The sequence below is a fragment of the Nipponia nippon genome, unplaced genomic scaffold (genome assembly GCF_047370975.1).
Source record: "Nipponia nippon isolate SJK-2023a ecotype South Korea unplaced genomic scaffold, ASM4737097v1 scaffold_18, whole genome shotgun sequence".
NCBI lineage: Eukaryota > Metazoa > Chordata > Aves > Pelecaniformes > Threskiornithidae > Nipponia > Nipponia nippon.
The window spans coordinates 3,005,284-3,022,721 of record NW_028262334.1 but is presented as its reverse complement, the minus strand read 5'-3'; the positions used below and the strand labels follow the sequence as shown (position 1 = coordinate 3,022,721).

General features: G+C 38.5%; 1 protein-coding gene across 4 annotated transcripts; it reads right to left on the bottom strand.

Annotated features, from left to right (window-relative positions):
• Positions 1 to 998: 998 nt before the first annotated feature.
• On the bottom strand, positions 999 to 17,281 carry ZCCHC8 (zinc finger CCHC-type containing 8). Of its 4 annotated transcripts, XR_015704176.1 has the most exons (17): positions 17,035 to 17,281; positions 15,912 to 15,954; positions 15,212 to 15,286; positions 14,588 to 14,693; positions 13,748 to 13,825; positions 13,328 to 13,431; positions 11,484 to 11,549; positions 9,307 to 9,370; positions 8,698 to 8,840; positions 7,768 to 7,910; positions 6,874 to 6,989; positions 5,634 to 5,717; positions 4,670 to 4,784; positions 3,497 to 3,918; positions 1,569 to 1,686; positions 1,280 to 1,447; positions 1,008 to 1,105 (listed from the first exon to the last, which is right to left on the bottom strand). XR_015704176.1 is itself a non-coding variant. In XM_087754981.1 (14 exons), the coding sequence occupies exons 1-14, from the start codon at positions 17,216 to 17,218 to the stop codon at positions 3,107 to 3,109; spliced, it is 2,133 nt and encodes a 710-aa protein (XP_087611107.1). In that variant the 5' UTR covers positions 17,219 to 17,279; the 3' UTR covers positions 2,418 to 3,106. The 4 variants fall into 4 exon arrangements, 2 of the variants coding, with proteins under 2 accessions (XP_087611107.1, XP_087611108.1); XR_015704177.1 differs by lacking the exon at positions 1,280 to 1,447 and having other exon boundaries at positions 999 to 1,105; XM_087754981.1 differs by lacking the exons at positions 1,008 to 1,105; positions 1,280 to 1,447; positions 1,569 to 1,686 and having other exon boundaries at positions 2,418 to 3,918; positions 17,035 to 17,279.
• Positions 17,282 to 17,438: the final 157 nt, after the last annotated feature.

The following is a 17,438-nucleotide window of genomic DNA, read 5'->3' as shown; positions in this document are numbered from 1 at the left end:
CTGCTAGCAGCCAACTGAAGCGCCTACTTTTGCCTATCAGTCACCAACTTGTCCTACAGATTTTTGACTATACAGAAAAACATTTATACCACCTATTCATTAATTGTATTGATATCATTAGAAAAGAATGAGCACTGGTATCAAGTGATACTTGACTTAGCCCCAAAAACACATTCAAGACAGACAGGGATAATACCAAGACTAAAAGGAGCAAGTCTAAACATCTGCTAAGAGTTTTGCAAAAGAAGCACAAAAGCAATATAAAAAATAATTCTGAGCACAAACAACTCGGTATTTACAAAAGCCTAGAGTCTTTCGTTATGTTAAAAAACAAGATTGTTAAATGGGAGCAATCCCAGTTGTGGGAATCTTAACTCAAGCGTGCATGCAAGTGTGACAGCATGGGCTGCATCCTTCCAATTGTAGCAGACTAGAGGCGAAGGACAAAAACATTTGCTGACTTGAGCAACCAGTCAGTCCAGTCACTTTGGACTAAAATTCCAGTGGATACAAAATGTCCTCCCTGCCCCCCCCCAATAATATTTGCTTTAGAAACAGAAGACATCATCTTTGGATGACATCATCATTGGAAACATTCAAGGCCAGGCTGGATGGGGCTCTGAGCAACCTGATCTGGTTGAAGATGTCCCTGCCCATTGCAGAGGGGTTGGACTAGATGGCCTTTAAAGGTGCCTTCCATCCCAAAGCATTCTATGATCTTCCAAAAATGAAAAAGAGCCGTATCTCCAAGTAGTTTGTGTGCAGCAAATACAAGAGTGGCCAAAGTGAAAAAATGCTGAACAATTTAAAACTCAAAGCCTTATAAAATTATGGACTTAACATATTTACACTAGAATTTACCATTACATTAAAAGCCATATTGCTGAAATGACTTCACTTTACCCTTACTCTAATACCTTCCGTATAAATCTTGGAAGCAATAAAGTTAACAGCTACTTTAGTCATAAGTCTGGGAATTTGTACAAACATAGACTTACCTATTCTGATCAAGTAGGTAGAAGGGTGATCTGTTACGAATTTATTGTGAACACACAGAGCGCTAAAGGGTACTAAGCATATAAAGATGTTTTTCATCTTGCGGTTTCTGTAAGCAAGGCAGAAGTACACAAGTAAAGTTTAGGCCGCACGTCCTACTGAAGGAGCAGCATTTCACAAAAGCTATTAAAAAAAGATCTTTTAAGGTGTGGAGAGACAACCACATGTTTAAAAGATGAGCACCTCAACACACCCAAAAGGTGTGTACACTTGAAATCATTACCTCATTCCCTGCATCACATTGTCATCCACATGTGAATGATGAAGCACACAGCACATAATGGCTTGTGTAAACTGTCCTTACTAGCTTTTAACTCCATCGGAGGACAAGGTGCGGAGAAAGTACAAGATATGCTTCCCGATAGAGCATTCTTTGTGAAATGTGTAGAAGCTGGAAGCAACATATTATTTTGTTATCCATTCCTGTTACAGAAAGTAATACTATTTCTCCTATAAAAGATGAAAAAAAAAAAAAAAAGCCTTTCATTTTAGCACATACGATGAACATTTACCTTGACCACTGCTTTCCAAATGCAACCAGATAAACTGAACTGGTATGTGCTGCAAAAATTTTTTTCAGCCTCTCAGAAGACAAGCAGTTCGTAATAAAGACAATTTGGTTTTCCATTCCTGTAAAGTTTAAAGAAAAAAAAGGAAATAAATATAAAAGCTTAAACTACAAAAAGCCTGGGGTTCTCTTAAGCATTCAAAGGCAGAGCGTACTAATATCATACATTATAAGGATCTTTGGGAAATATGTAATACCTGTAAGGCCAAAAATTCTAAAGAGTAAGTTCAGTCTCTGAAGTTATCTTATCAAAACCAGCTTTGAACATCCCCCCTTCACAAGTGTTTTCTTAGATACTTGAAAATACTTTGTTTTACTACGCATCTCACTTGGCTAGGAAGACTGTTTTCCTGCATTTATGTAAGGACAAACACATGCTTTAGAAGCTCCAATGAATACTGCTAAGTCAATCTAGTACTCCCTCTGTTGGCAATGCAAATAACGTACAGTCATTGCACCTACAGGTCCCTCTGAAAACAATAAAGGGAAAAAAAAAGTGTTAGAACAATTAATTAGCCGAATTGTAACACTTCTAAGCTTTTGGAAGTGGGCAATTCTTCAGATTATGAAAATTAAATGGTATGGCAAGGTTCTATTTAAGTAGCTAAAAATAATTTTAACAGCTTATTGATTATGAAAACCTGAACCCAGTAGTGGTGACCCTTCCTCAAATTTAACCTTTTTCATCCTCATTTTAATCAGCTTGTTTTTCTAATTATCTTCAGCGGCTAATTTTCAAAAATCAGCAGTTTGATAGTATAGGACTCAAATTAAAAAAAAAACAAACTTTCTATAAAAGCTTATTTATTAAACCTCTGTACACAACAATGAACATGTATGTACAGCAAGTTTACATGAAGGATGATGTTACAAAAGATACAGTGGTAATTAAAACTGACCCACATAAATAATTTATAAAAATATTTGAAATGGTGAAGATAATGCTGGTCATCCCTGATTATTTTCATCCAATTGCCAGGATTTTGATGTGGGAAATCTTAATGTTAGACCTTTTTAAAAACATTCTGAATATATTAAACTTATCTACAGGATAATTAGCAAAATGTATAAAGTATAGATTATTGTACAAAGGACAGATATTTAAAAAGTCACCAATCCACCTGAAACTCAAGGACAATATAAATCTTAGCCAAAGTAATGAACAGCAAACCACAAACTCCTCTTTTTAGAGTTTCATGTATTGGCAAGTAAATCGCTCTTAACAAATCAACAGTCCTGTTATTCCTTAGCGGAAGGATGCAATTTGGAAAACGCTTCTATATTTTCTGGCTGCGTTGGTGGTCCTGGTCAATACGGAAGCCCTGCAGTGACTTCAGTCCCAAGGAAGAACGGGGCAGAGCTGTATTTGTCAAGATTTTCTCCTTCCCACAAAAGGATGAGGAAGGCTATAGAGTTTGTAAAACTGGAGGAGGGGAAAGGAGGAAGCAGGGATTTGGACATAAGGAAACAAAGGAAGACCAGTTAAAATGAAGTCTTTTTCTTTTGCTGGTTTCTTGGGGAATTTTTTAACACGCTTCTTATTCGTAGATAAACACCTGTTGACTCTGCCATATTTTCAAATTCAAATGGTGTTATGCCTGCAGCGAACTTGCTCATATCAGGAACAAGACTGGAGTTTTTTGCAGATGATTCAATGCTTGTGACCACTTTATTACCACCTGTGTTTTCACCATCTTTAACCTCACGGTTGGGAGCAGGCATGGTGTTATCCAGCAAGCCTTCAGAATCCGTATTATCAGGATTTTCCTTTAAGTTAAGTAAACTATCTCCTGGATTAGGACTAGTTACAGAACGTTCATTTTCTGGTATCTGTTCACTGATGTCAGAAAACCTAGTTTCCACTGTAATCACCTTATCAGATGATCTTACTTCTGCAACAAGATCTACTTCATTCCTAGATGGCGATGATGTAACAGAATTTCCAGTTAAAGGTGTATCAACAGGAATATCAGAGTCACTGTTTGTGCTTTCTGCCTGCTCTAGCGCTGCCCAGATTAATCGCTGCTGTTCCTCTAGCTCTTCCAAGGTCAGAGTATCCTCATCCATGATTGAGTCCACTATTTTTGGCTGAGGAGTATCACTGGAAGGATTCAATGGTGGAGTAGTCCTAGGAAGAGGAGGGTGGGTGGGTGTTGAAGGCTGAGTTGATGTAAGATTTAGCGGCGGTGTTCCTCGTGGTAAAGGAGGAGGAGTTGACGATGGACGTCCAGGTGGCAGCGGAGGTTGGAACTGAAAACTGTTACGAGTTTGAGATCTTTGTGACACTTCCAGATCTAGAAACAGATTGAAAGACATCTATTAGAGTCTGAAATCTGACTAGGACAAGATTCAAAGTGCCAATGCTCTGATTAACTAGCACACTTAGGTCTTCTCACCCTTGGTTTTCAGCTTATATAGAACAAACTTCTTGAAGGCTTTAATATCCACTGAAACTATGGTTTGCGGGATTTTAACTCTGCTAGCCATTCAAGAAAAAAGAAATACTCTCAAATGTATTGAGAACAAACTTATTCCACACCAAGACACACTGAAGGATTTCCTTGTAGGAAATCCAAAAGGAAAGCCAGGAGTTTAAATCTAAGAATAGCTGGTGAAACAACACTAAGTCCTCCTTTGAGTTGGACTCATTTTTAAGAAGTTGTGAGCTTGTAACTTCCTCTGTTATTTCATCCAAATATTTAAGGACTTGGAGGAATTCATAACAGAAGTTTCTTTAGGATACACCTGAAGTAAAGAGATTGGAATTTGTAACCTAACATTCCAATTGCTCTGAGCACACTTGAAACCTCCTGCTTGGTATGAGAAGATACGACAATCACAGCAACAGAGAATGCTTATTGTAGAGGGGCCCAAATGCAACTATAGTAGGACACTGCTAGCATATGTTAGCAGTTACATGAATTACCACCATAATGAATACTAACACATCGGTTTCTCTTTATGAACACTGACATTTCAATTCAGAGCAAGTTATTCTGAAAATAAAAATTGAAACTAGGAAAAAAAATTGCAGAATAACAATACCAGAATCTAGGTCCATGTCAGCTGCTGCTACCTCCAAATTGTCTTCTTTTGGTCGTTTTGAATGATGAGAGCTTGACTGAGATGCAGCCCTTTTATTGCTAGATTTTGGACTTGGCTGAAGAGAAATTATCCAGGAAAACAAAAGAAATTAGTATTAAGTTGTACAAGCTAACGTTTCCAGCTATAAGAACATATTTAAAGCAATTTCATAACTATACAATCATTTGGCGACCCAGCGTGTAAACCAGACATTGACATTTGAGAGTTTTAATGCAACTGAACAGAACTGTAGTCCTGTTCAGGTTTAAGTGGCAAAAGAAAAGACCGCCTGCATTCCTAACACAGGATTACAACCAAGTTTCCACCTGGACACCCAGATCTTATGAGACCATCACAATGCAAGTATTGCACATCCCTTCCTGGCAGGCTTAGAATTTACCATTTAATTCCATATAGCGTTACACTTTGGGGCTGAGAGCAGAGCATACATCTTCCACCCTTAACTGGAAGTATTCTGCAGTAGGTAACACTAGGCTAGAGCCACATTAGAGAAGACCCGAGAATGACACAGGACAGGACTACCATGTGTTTCTCAAGTCACTACAATAAGATTACTTCAAATCATGACTATGGCAAGTAAGCTTTTCACTTATTAGGGAAGTCTGGAACTAAGACCATTTTTAGGCTGTAAAAGTTTATAGCAACCTTTTTTCACAACTGTTCATAAGATACTGCACAATTGGGATCTGCTTATATTAACTGAAATAATGGAATTTGTTCTAAGCATGAAGCTCCTTTTTCTTAGAACAGATAAGCCAAGCATCAGCATTTCACACCTGATGGCGTCAATAAGAAAGTCTATCCCCTGGTGCAAAAAAGAAGACATAAACAAGACGTCATCATTGGCTACACTAACCACAAGACAGCTTTTTTTTTTTTGCGAATAACAATGAGATATATTCACCGCATGAAAATTAGAAAGGTAGTTAGCAAAAACATCCTTCTGTTGAGATGGCTGCATGGGGATGGAACCAAATATCTGCCATTCCTACAGGAAAAAAAAAAAAAGGGTTGGCTAATAACATGACAGAGAAACACTAAGAGATTAACAAGCCAAGATGAATTCAAGTTCTCATCAAAAGCCTCATTTATCAGAGTAAATATATCTTTAGTAGGAGCTTCTGGCAAACCAAAGTACTCTCACCTGTGAACACAAACAACTGATGCAATGCACTATGACTGGGTAGGAATAATAATAATAATAATAATAATAATAATAATAATAATAATAATAATAATAATAATAATAATAATAATAAAAATTAATCATCACCTTTACGAAATGTCATTAACCATTTCATAGCAACTACTCTTCAACATCTGTAACAAAACTACAAACTTCCCCTTGAAATAACCGTTCAGACGAAAAAGGCTTACTTTGAAAAACTGTTATTTTTTAGTGAAAACTGAACAAAATTTGAGGACAGAACTTTGGTTAAGAATACTGAATGAAAAAAACCCACATTTGGAGGCCACTAAATGGGCAAACGTAAAGTTGCAAAAGAAAACGTACTTCTTTTTAATGCACAGGCAATAACATCAGTGACGAAGTTCACTGCTAACAGCAGGTTAAAATGCTTTTGAAAATAAAAGTTCAGCAGCAGCAACAGCCACAGGAGATTCCCTGTGTGCTCTGTGCTTAAGAGGGCACCCACTATGTGGGTCTTCGGATATGACTTGTTTTGTTTAGCTGTTACAAAGCTTCCCAGAGACTGTGCACTGGTCTGATAGAGTCTGAAATTATAAGTTGAAATTATATTTATAACACCCACAGTAATTTTCATATTCCAAGAACATTCAGAAAATTTAGATATACGGAAGGAACAGGCATTCGTGTGTGAAGTTTTGTGTTTAAGAAAAAAAAAAAAAAAATCAAACTGCCCTTTGAGGCTCCTGTTGGTCTCATAATGGAAATAATTGCCACATAAGCACTGTCAGACCATACCCGCAAGAGCTGTGATAGATATCAGATAGATGGATATCACGTCAATTACCTCAACAGCCCCCAGCCCCAAACCAGGTGCTTACAAATAAGAGCCTGTTGAAAGAAAATTGCCAGATGCAGAATACAAAACATTAAACTTGACTAAAAGCAATTAATGTTACTCAGCATGTTGTTTAGAAGGCAGAGGACAGCCACTTACATCTGGGATCCCACTTGGAGTGGATATGTTAAAACCTGGGTAGTTTATCAACTTAGAGACATCATAAGTGACGCGTTTTGGTTGATGAGATCCTTCATCTTCTGTTCCCCCATCACCTATAATAAAATACAATTATTATTCATGCCAATTAAGAATGTTACTGAAGAAATCCACAGGATTTGAGAACAGGGTTTTAGTTTTTGGAATGTAAGTATTGGTAGAAGCCTTTGTAATCCACAAAGGCAATAACAGTGACCAAGTCTATCAGATACATGCATGAAGCTTCCTCAGAAACCTAAGTGGGCATTCACAATACTACTACTCTTTATGTACCATTACTAGCCTCAGAATTTGGCATCAGGACTGTTCTCTGAGATGCAGCATAAACGTTGGTCATTAATAAAAAGCTGGTATATTACTTGGTAAGTTGGGCTTCAAGAAATGTATTCTTTGCTTGCTGGTGGTCTTCTTACTCTTATTATATAAGTTATTGAACTTTAGAAAGTATTATGGTTTCTTTCATAAAATATAGAAGAGAAGCTTATTAAAAAAATCGGAAGAGGAAATTTGACAATAGGCTACTTGCAAGTCTTGCACGGTTTCACAGGAACTCCATGTTCTAATATGAAGGGTTGATAAGAAAGAAATCACACTGACAGTCTTCATCAATGAAAACCAATCATTATAAAAGTTGTTTCATTGTCACAGCATAGCTAAATGGAAGGGGAGTATTTTTACATGACTTTAGAAAAGAAAACTTGATTTACAACTTTCTCACTCTTCCATGAGAAAGATGATGGTTTACAAACTAGGTACTTTATTGTCTCCTGAATAGGGTGCAGCCAGTAAATAGCCTGCACGCTGAAAACTGCATTCCCACAGCACATTCCTTACCTTTTCCATCATAAAGCGCGAGTCCCGAGTGCTCCATTTCAGCTTCCTTGAGCCAACCTGGAGGATAACCCAGCTGACGCATGCGATATATAAATGGAGGAAGACTCTTGTCTGTGACACCAAGTGCATCTTGAAGTTCCCCACTAAGTTAAGGAAACAAAACAGAAAACAAAAAGTCCTCCAGTAAAATCCATAACTGAGTTTTTTGTCAAAAGGAAGTTATGAACATTGTTGAATTTTAAACTATCAAGTTAAAATAACTTAGTTTTAGCTCAAATTATGTTGCCTGTCAATCCCAGATAAAACAATTTTAAGTCAAAACCAGCTCTGATGTTAAAAATAACTTTTAACACTTTCATTTCTCCATACAAGTGCACATTAATGCTTAAACATTTTATGAGAATTAACTCTATGCTGAGAACAACTTACTCAACTTGTTATTGGCCTTAACTGTAGCTGTGATGACAGGAAGCGTGGAACTTAATGCAACACTAAATATACTGATCATTTCTTTGGAGACTGCTACAGCCGTATTATGATTTTTTAAAACATTTTGAATAGAGAGAAAAAGAGAGGAAGGGACACTCAAAGCTCAAAACTTTCCGAATCTTGCATGCATTTTTAGTTTATTAGGAACATAATATATTTGCAATTTGAGTAGCCGAAGAGTAAAATTTGTCTCCCTACATTAGGGAAAGGGCCATGGGAAAGGGCAGGACTATTAAGCTAGCAATGCCTTTTCATTTGAAAAGTATCTGTGCAATTTATTAAACAAAATTTTATTTAGCAAACGAATTCGACCATAATACACCTATAGTTAAGAGTAGCAGATGGACTGATAGAACTCTGGAAAGTAACATCTGGCACTCCAAAGGCAGAAAAGGTATTCCAGAAAAGCAGTGCAACAGCTAATGGAAGGAAAAGAGATACCTAATTACTCCTGGTTTAAATTTTCCAAACCTCTCTTCTACTTCTTCTGCATGATAACGCTGCTGAAAATTCTGATTGCTCGCTTCACCACAAGCTTCCAGAAACTCCTTTCTCTTCTCACTTATACGAGCTGCATTTCGTGGCTTAAAGATAACACAATTAGGAAGTTTAGATTTGGACAATTTACAATTTATGTACTCCTTCACCCAACATAAAACTGGTACTCCTTGCCCTCGGGATGCTTAATTGTTTATCACATGGCCATATGATAGAACCACAGTTGTAAGGAAAACTACATAGCAATATCCCAAGAGTATTTGCATTGGATCTAGCTGAGCTCTAAAACAGGAGGAAAGACTGTTCAGACTGAGAAATGCTCCTCCATAAATTAAGGGAGACATTCAAACCATTATGCTACAAAATTAATTTATGTTCTGATTTAGTATGTTAGAATTTTTAAGCATGAACAGTATAATCTAATCAACAGAGATGAATAACCATTTGTACATCCTGACCCCAATGCATCTAATTATTTTTTTTAAATGGTGCAGTAACACTGAAACATTTCTTGGAGAGCTGCAGTCTTTTGAATACTGATGTAGACTTTACCTTTGGACAGTCTTTCATTTGATGGTCTTCAGAACCACAATTGAAACAATGCGGTTTTGGCCTGCTTAAAAAATGCACAAGAAATTAAGCCTGAAAATAATTTTGCAATTTTAAATGCACTTAATTTTGTTAGATTTTTAGTTTTAGACTTAGAAAGGAAAAAAATGTAAGCATTTCTTGCTGATTTCATATGCTGTCTTCTGCTTCTCTTAAACTGACTGTGTAATATCAACCTTCAAAATAGAGCAACAGAATATTTTTATTTCACAGTCCTAAGGAGAACACAAGAAATGAGACACAGGCACAGCATTGGGGAGGGGGGGGGGGGGGAACATGACAGCACATGGAGAAGACAGAAAGACAGAAAGACAGAAAGACAGACAGAAAGACAGACAGAAAGACAGACAGAAAGACAGACAGAAAGACAGACAGAAAGACAGACAGAAAGACAGACAGAAAGACAGACAGAAAGACAGACAGAAAGACAGACAGAAAGACAGACAGAAAGACAGACAGAAAGACAGACAGAAAGACAGACAGAAAGACAGACAGACAGACAGACAGACAGACAGACAGAAAGACAGACAGAAAGACAGACAGAAAGACAGACAGAAAGACAGACAGACAGAAAGACAGACAGAAAGACAGACAGAAAGACAGACAGACAGACAGACAGACAGACAGAAAGAGGAGAACTAAAATTAAAGTGGAAAAGTAGTACTACCAGGCAGAAATGGAGTTTTATATCCCGTATAAGAGAGGTCTATTCCTTTAAGAGGGAATAGAACAGCCATAGAATAATTCAGGCTGGATCTCAGGAAATCTCTAATCCAGTCCCTTAATCAAAGCTGGGTCAGCTACAAGATCAGACCAGGTTGTTCAGGGCTTTATCCAGTTGGGTCTTGAATATCTTTCAGGATGGAGACTGCATAACGCCTCTGGGCAACCTGATCCAATAGTTCACTGTCCTAAAGGTGGAAAAGCTTTTCCTTGTATCATGCTGCAGACAGAAGAGTATTCACTGAAAGATTTCTGCTTCTGATTAAATATGTAAACATTTGCTTAGATAATGCCAATAAATGAAAAAAAAAAAAATCCTACATACTAAAGCTTATGCTATGTCCAGAGGAAGGAAAGTGAAGATGTTAAAACAGTACTTTTAACTCTAGAGTACAGACAAGGAACCCCTCAATTTAATATGCCTGTAGTACATTAATACCTCAGTTTGAAGAAGTTGTGCATACTGTGAAATTGTGCACTGAAAACCTGGAATGGAACTGCAGCTGCCTTCGTTTAATTTTCCTTGTACATTCATACCATGGCAGCAAACATTTTCAACAAAATTCCAATCTCTTACAAGATTTCAGAGAAAGATTTATTTTCCGAACATTCGTTTTTACTGTATTAGGATGGGAACCAGAAGCGGAGACAAAAGGGTGACACAAGGATGAGTGTCCAGGGTAACCCCCCCCCACACACACACACTCCAACCTCTTGAAGCCTCTAATTAAAGTGAAGCACATCTTCTGCTTCACCTTTACATAGCATTCAGACAGAAACCTTCTGTGGTGATCCAAGTATTTTATCACCATCCCACATCAGGAGCACAACCCTTCAATCTGCTTTCCATTTAGATGGTAGTATTTCTAATCAAAACAGAGTTTAAATCAGCATGCTCCTTTATCTTTGAAATTCCAACGAAAAAGCTTGCCTGGTCTTCATCGCATCTGAAATCAGTGACTTTAGATGCTATGAAGACCACACAAGCTGTCAGCTGGAAAACTCGATTCCCTTTACTTCTTATCTCCCATAAAAGCTATAGAATCAACTCTACGATCAATCTGTCTTAAAAGTCTATAAAATAAGTCAGACAGGAGTTGTTCTACAAAACAGTAAGAATGATGATAGTACACCAGTGCAAGGATGACAAAGCAATCACTAAAAAGGCAAGCAACGGAAGAACTGAGCATAAGCTTCAGGAAGTTTTTACACATTGATTTTAGGCCCTTCCTAAAGAAAGCCAATAAATAAGAGAGACCCACTGACTGTAAAGCTCAGCACTGGTTTACTTAAACTCGTTGCTCAAGTATGTTCAAGGGTTTAGTATACTAGGGAATAATCACAGCGTACATCTGAACTTTTCAGCTCAAAACTTTATATTTAAGAATAATACAAACCTTTTTGGTTTTACTTGTATTTCTTGTCCATCTAGGGAGAGAATCTGGCTGAAAACTTGCTGATATCTTTAGATTTCAATAAGGAACTGCTACTGGATGAAGCAAAATTTCAATCTTGTTTAAAATATCAGTGAAAACCTAGTAGTGCTTTGAATAGACTATTGACTCTTCTGGATTAAGTTACAGATGGGTCCTTGATAGGAAGACCATAGTATAAACTGTAAAACTGTATCTACTATAAACTATTTGCTAAGATGGGCTTACATTGTTTCCTCCTACCCAATTTCTATCCAGTAACCAATTTTGTTCTTTATCAGCACTTGCTAGAACTACAACCCTCTTGTTTACAGGCAGAAGTTTCAAGCTAGTAATTCTGATATGCTTCACAGCAATCTTATTAATAATATATTTTGGTAGACTTTCAAAAACAACTCGCTTCTGAAGTAGGCAGAGACAGGTCATATCATACTACTTGTGTTTGCTTTTGGACTTCTCTATGTCAGCTGCTCTGCCCATTTGTCTAAAAATGTATGAGAAGACAAGAGGGCCGCAAGCAAACCGGCATGGTAAAGACTAAGAGGTTCAGTAGAGTCCAGAAGCACAGCAGTTTCCAGAATCTCACAGTTGCTTTTAAAAAGAAAAGCAGATGCCAGATACTAGTCGAACTGAAGTGTAAATTGAGTGCAGTACTTCAGTCACTTAGAAGCACGGTACCTGATATACCATTTCACTCAGAAGTAAGTGCTATTTTAGGCTCAATGTCATCTATGGGAGCTCTAAAGAAAGATGCAGTTAAGTACATTTCAAGAACATTATCAAAGCTAAGCTGGCAGACATAAAAGTTTAGCCGCACTTAACTTTGCATTTTAGGTGAAATTCCCCTGTTAGGCATCTACTTCCTTCATCTGGAGGTTGGGAGATAGTACAAATATCATTTGGAGAATAGGATTGACTTAATGCACTACAACAGAGGCAGCTTTCCAAATGTAAAATTACAGCACAGTGCATACATACTCAAAGGCAGGCACAAGAAAACCCAGGTTAGCTGTCTTATAAATTTGCCATTTTTGTTCAGATACGACTAATTTTTTAACACCAGGAAATGACCTTTATTATATGCTTGATAACTAGATATTGCAGAAATGAACTGTGAAACTGGTTCTTATCCTGATTCTTTCTGGGGCAGAAGCAATACCAGAAAACTGGGGAGAAGAGATTACTTGAGAAATTTCTTGTCCAATTTCTTTTTGTCATGGAGGACTGCAATATTAAAAAACACTTTTTCCAACATTTCCCTCAATCCCACTTTTCAAATACTGGCTTTAATAAACAGTAAAGAACCAACTTTAAAATAGATGCAAGTTAAGCGCATTCCATAATTAAACTGTATTAAAAGACTTTCCCTCTGGCTCCCACATTTGGAAAAAAAAAAAAATCACCTGACAACATATTTTAGTTTGCCAAGCCCTTTTCTTCTCCCGAACAGCAGATTTTATAGAGGGAGAATGCTTGTTCATATCTGGAATGAGCTGTCATTCCAAACCTGATTACAGACTGGCCCAGGAAATTCCTGAAGTCACAAGGTGTGTTTATGGCGATAAGGCATTCACTCTTCCCAAGCATGAGCCTTCTAACAATCAGTGAGCCAATCATATCAAAAGACTTAGGTATGTTTTGAGTAAAAAAGCCACTAACAACTCATTAAAACATTTCATCTGTAACGACTGATATGCTCTTGACAGAAATGTACAAGATACTGGACAGAATTTGAGTTCAATTTACCGACTGGCATTCTTTGGATTTGACAAACGGAAAAAAACCCCTTGTTTTAGTAAACAGGATACTTAGGTATTTCCCATCCTTCTGTCAGCTGTGGATTCTCATTTAATATAGGCTGTCCCAGTTTATCGAGACAAAAATTGGTAAAATACAGAACACTTCCTACAACCTGTAGAAAAAAAGTCAGAAAATTGTCAGAAATGTGTCAGTATTTAGGTCAGATTGGTAGCATTGCTATAAATTCACACTGCTTGAAATACTTCCAGGTTTTTTTCCCCCGCTCTGTAAGAATTTACAAATAATACACACCCACACCTGTACAAATAAGTATTTTTTCCACTGATGTAGCCAAAACATGCTGAACTTAACTGCTATTACACTGATAAATGAAATTTAACAAGATCTTATTTTAATGGCAGTGTATATTGAATATTTAGAATGAAGAATCAGACCTACCATTGAAGAGTATATAGTCAAAAACTTACACTAAAAGCTTCTTTAATTTTTTTAACAGAATTCGAGCTTGCTGTTTTACAGTCCTCTTCCAAAAGAACACTGGAGGGCTGACATGAAAAGCAAAAATGCAAATAATTAATTTAAAATAACATTAAAAAGAAAAGCTCCTAAGTTACTAAAGTATGTAAAAGGCACAGAACACGAAATACAGCTTCTATTCTTTCATGAAACAGTAGTTAAACCGTAGGAATGAGATGTCTTCAGTAGTCATAATGCTTTCCATAGTCCAAAGTATGACACAGCTCATTTCTAATGTTTTCTTTGATGCAAAATACGCTGCATAAGAACATCTTTACTCTTACCTCAAAAGCTAAGAGAAAGATGGAGAGAAAGGTGCCATTTCACCCTTTTATTCAAAGTGAATGCTAAAAAGTGAATGTTAAGTAAAACTCAAAATGCTAAACTAAGAAGGAAGTGGAAATTTCCAGATTCTGTTGTTCATCTATGCTCTCATATATACTCAAAGTTGGGCCAAATACAATCAGAAGAGGATACGTTCAGTTTGTACCTTAAGGTCTCTCCTCGATTATTTAAACCAACTTATTACTATTATTATTTGCTTTTACACAAATTTCACTAGGAACTATTTTAAAGAAGCATTTTCATGGGCAGAAAGGATATTTTCTTTGTCCTGGTCCTCTATTTTTGGAACAAATAGTTATACAGCATTTGTTTGATAGTTACTTGATTTGCAATTAAACAGGACAAAACATCTAGAATTCAGCTATTTAGCAGTGTAGTATTTCAATATTCCCACTATAAAGATGCAAGAGAAGGAGCACCTAATAACAATTTGAGTTTTAAAGTACCTGTGGCTTAACATTGAAGTGTGTTTTTTCTTGTTCACCTCTCTTCTGCTCTTCATATTTCTGAACTAAATTAAAAACAAAATCTTCAATTTCTTGATGATACTGCCTGTAACAGAGTGAAGAAGTATACAGAGATGAAGACATGAGCACGATTGAAACATATGCCAGATGTCTTTTTTTTGAGCATTTACCATTTACTACTTCTTAAGAACTTAGAAAAGGGGCAGGCAACTTCTCTCCTGTCCTCCTCCCAACCCCCTCCAACATCAATGCAATCTATGTTAGAAAGCACCCTTATATTAGCGTGGCAAAAAATCAACTCAGAGGCAGGGAAAATTTAATTTACTATATTTGCTCACAACACTTAGATCCTCAAACTGCTATTGAGACTCCAAGCTCCTGGAAGTCACACTTCACTTCATGACAAAAACAGATATTGCTAATGAAAGCAACCAACCTTCTGTCATATTGCTCATTATCCTTTCTCCCCTTCAAGCTTAACAAGTTTATGTTATTGAATAAAACATATATCCATCCATCCTTTGGGCAAACATTAACATATCCAAACAAACAAAAAAAGTGTCCCATTTCTTGTCAGCACTGCTTTTCTTGGTAACTACTTACTTAGAAATTACATTGTTCATAAATAAAATCTGTAACAGAGGCCCATCAAATTTGGAGTTGTCCACTGAAATGCCACTAGAAGAACAGAACAGAGAGACAGGCAATAGTTACTGTATTAGCTTTACTGTAAATATTCCCTATCCGTTTTAGCACGGCAAGGAGTCTGTAGTCCAGAGAGAGGAAGGTTTGGCTAGTACAAGTTCTCTTCTTTTAAGAAGTTCCTATTCACTTAAACAGAAATCATCCTCTTCCAAGCAAAGCAAGTTGCCTGGTGTGAGGCAGAAAGAAAAACAGAACACCACACTACAGAAGTTTTCTTCTAACTGCAGTAAACTGTTATAAGATCTTAAAAATAAGATCTCTTATTTATTCAACCATTCTAACATACTTGTTCTCATGCTGAACTTTACAAAAATCTGTTTCCCTAAAGGCCACATAAGTTTCATAAACAGACAGATACATACAAATAAATAAAGTTACAGCAATACAAACTAAGTTGTTGATATTCAAGTCTAAAAGACTTTTCAAGAATGATAATTGCATCTTAGAAGCCCAACATCTGAGAACGGACAGGGACACAGAAACGAGGTTTCCGAAAGATGCAGCAGACGTTGTTACCTCAGGCAGGTGTTATCTCAGACAAACTCTATTTCAAACATATATAGGTCATACAAAGCATTTTAAGTCAGCATTAACATACCTAGGACGGGTCAGAATATTCAGCTTCCTTTTAAGTTCCTGATGTTAATTTATCGTTAAGGAACATTACTTTCTTCAGAAGACACAGACCCACGCCTTAATTAATTAAAGGATCAAAACAAACAAGAAAACACCTAACAGAAGTTCCACAGAATAACAAATGGGGTTTCAGACTTTCCTTTTCACTGCACAGAGGATTAGTTACAAATCCACCTGTTGCTGAAGAAACGCAATAAAATGAAACAAACAAACAAACAAACACCCCCCCCCAAAAAAAAAACAAAACAAAACACACAGATGAAAAAGAGGACTAGCTGTGACAATTTAAATAGTATAATTCATTACATGCACTATGGTCGAATCGTCAGATTTAGAGCATTTTATTTTTAAAATACCTACAATCACCACAAAAAAGACAACAGTAAGACATGCATACTTGTAAATAAACTATATAAAACATTTCAGATTCCACTCTGCTGCAGTATAAAACCCCAAAACCGTTTAGGGAACCAGTCACAATTTAACAGTTTAAAGTTATTTCTAGCTATGCCAAAAACGGATTTTCAAAGTGAACGTACAGCTGTTTCTTTTCCCTAGAAAGACAGAAAGGAGGAGTCCAGCATCAGGTGTTTTAACAGTCACCCCAGTACTCGACTACCTCCTTTGCTGACTGAAGGGAAGCTGGCACGGACCCGGACGGTCCGAGAATAAAAGTTTTCAAAGAAAACTTCCTCTTAAGCGACGGAAGCAGAAGCCAGGAAAAGCCAGCCGCCGCACCGAGAGGCGGGCTGGCAGCGGCCCGAGGAGGGGGGCCGCCGGGGGGAGGCTGCCCTCTCCCCGCCAAGCTCAATTCTCATCGTCCTTCAGGACGCGCCGGGGCCCCGGCTGCCAGGCAGAGACCGACAGGGCCTTCCCTCACAAAGGCACGGGGCCCGGCCTCACCGAGGTTCCCCGGGAGGCGGGAAAAGCCGGAGCCCCTCACGGCGGGCCGGCCGCCAGCCCGCGGAGGGCAGGCGCCAAGGCTGGCCCGGAAGGGAACCGGCGGCAGGAGCGGCGCCCCCCTTCTCCCGCCCCGCCGCGCCGCACCCTCCCCGGAGCAGGCCCTGCCTCTCCCGTCAGGATATTCTCCGCCCGGAGCCGCTGCACCGTCTCCTCACGGTCCCGCAGCCGCGCGTACAGCTCCTCTAGCGCTTTCTCGGGTCCCTCCTCCTCCTCCTCGAAGCTGAGGGGAGGCGGAGGCGGCGGCCCGTCCTCTTCCTCCAGCTGCTCGAAGAGCTCGCGGTCCCCGAAATCCACCTCGGCCGCCATCTTAAGCTGCAGCAGGAAGGGAGGGGCTTGGGGGGGGGGAAGCTGCCGAGGGGGCAAAGGGCAGAAGGAGCCGCCGCTCGCAGCGGGAAGCGCCGGGCGTGGTGGGGCCGGAGGACCACAACTCCCAGCATGCAATGGCCGCAGCCCGCCACGGCGGCGCCCGGCCTGGGGCGCTGTGCGCGCTGGGAGATGTAGTCCGCCCTCTGCGGAGGGGCGCGGT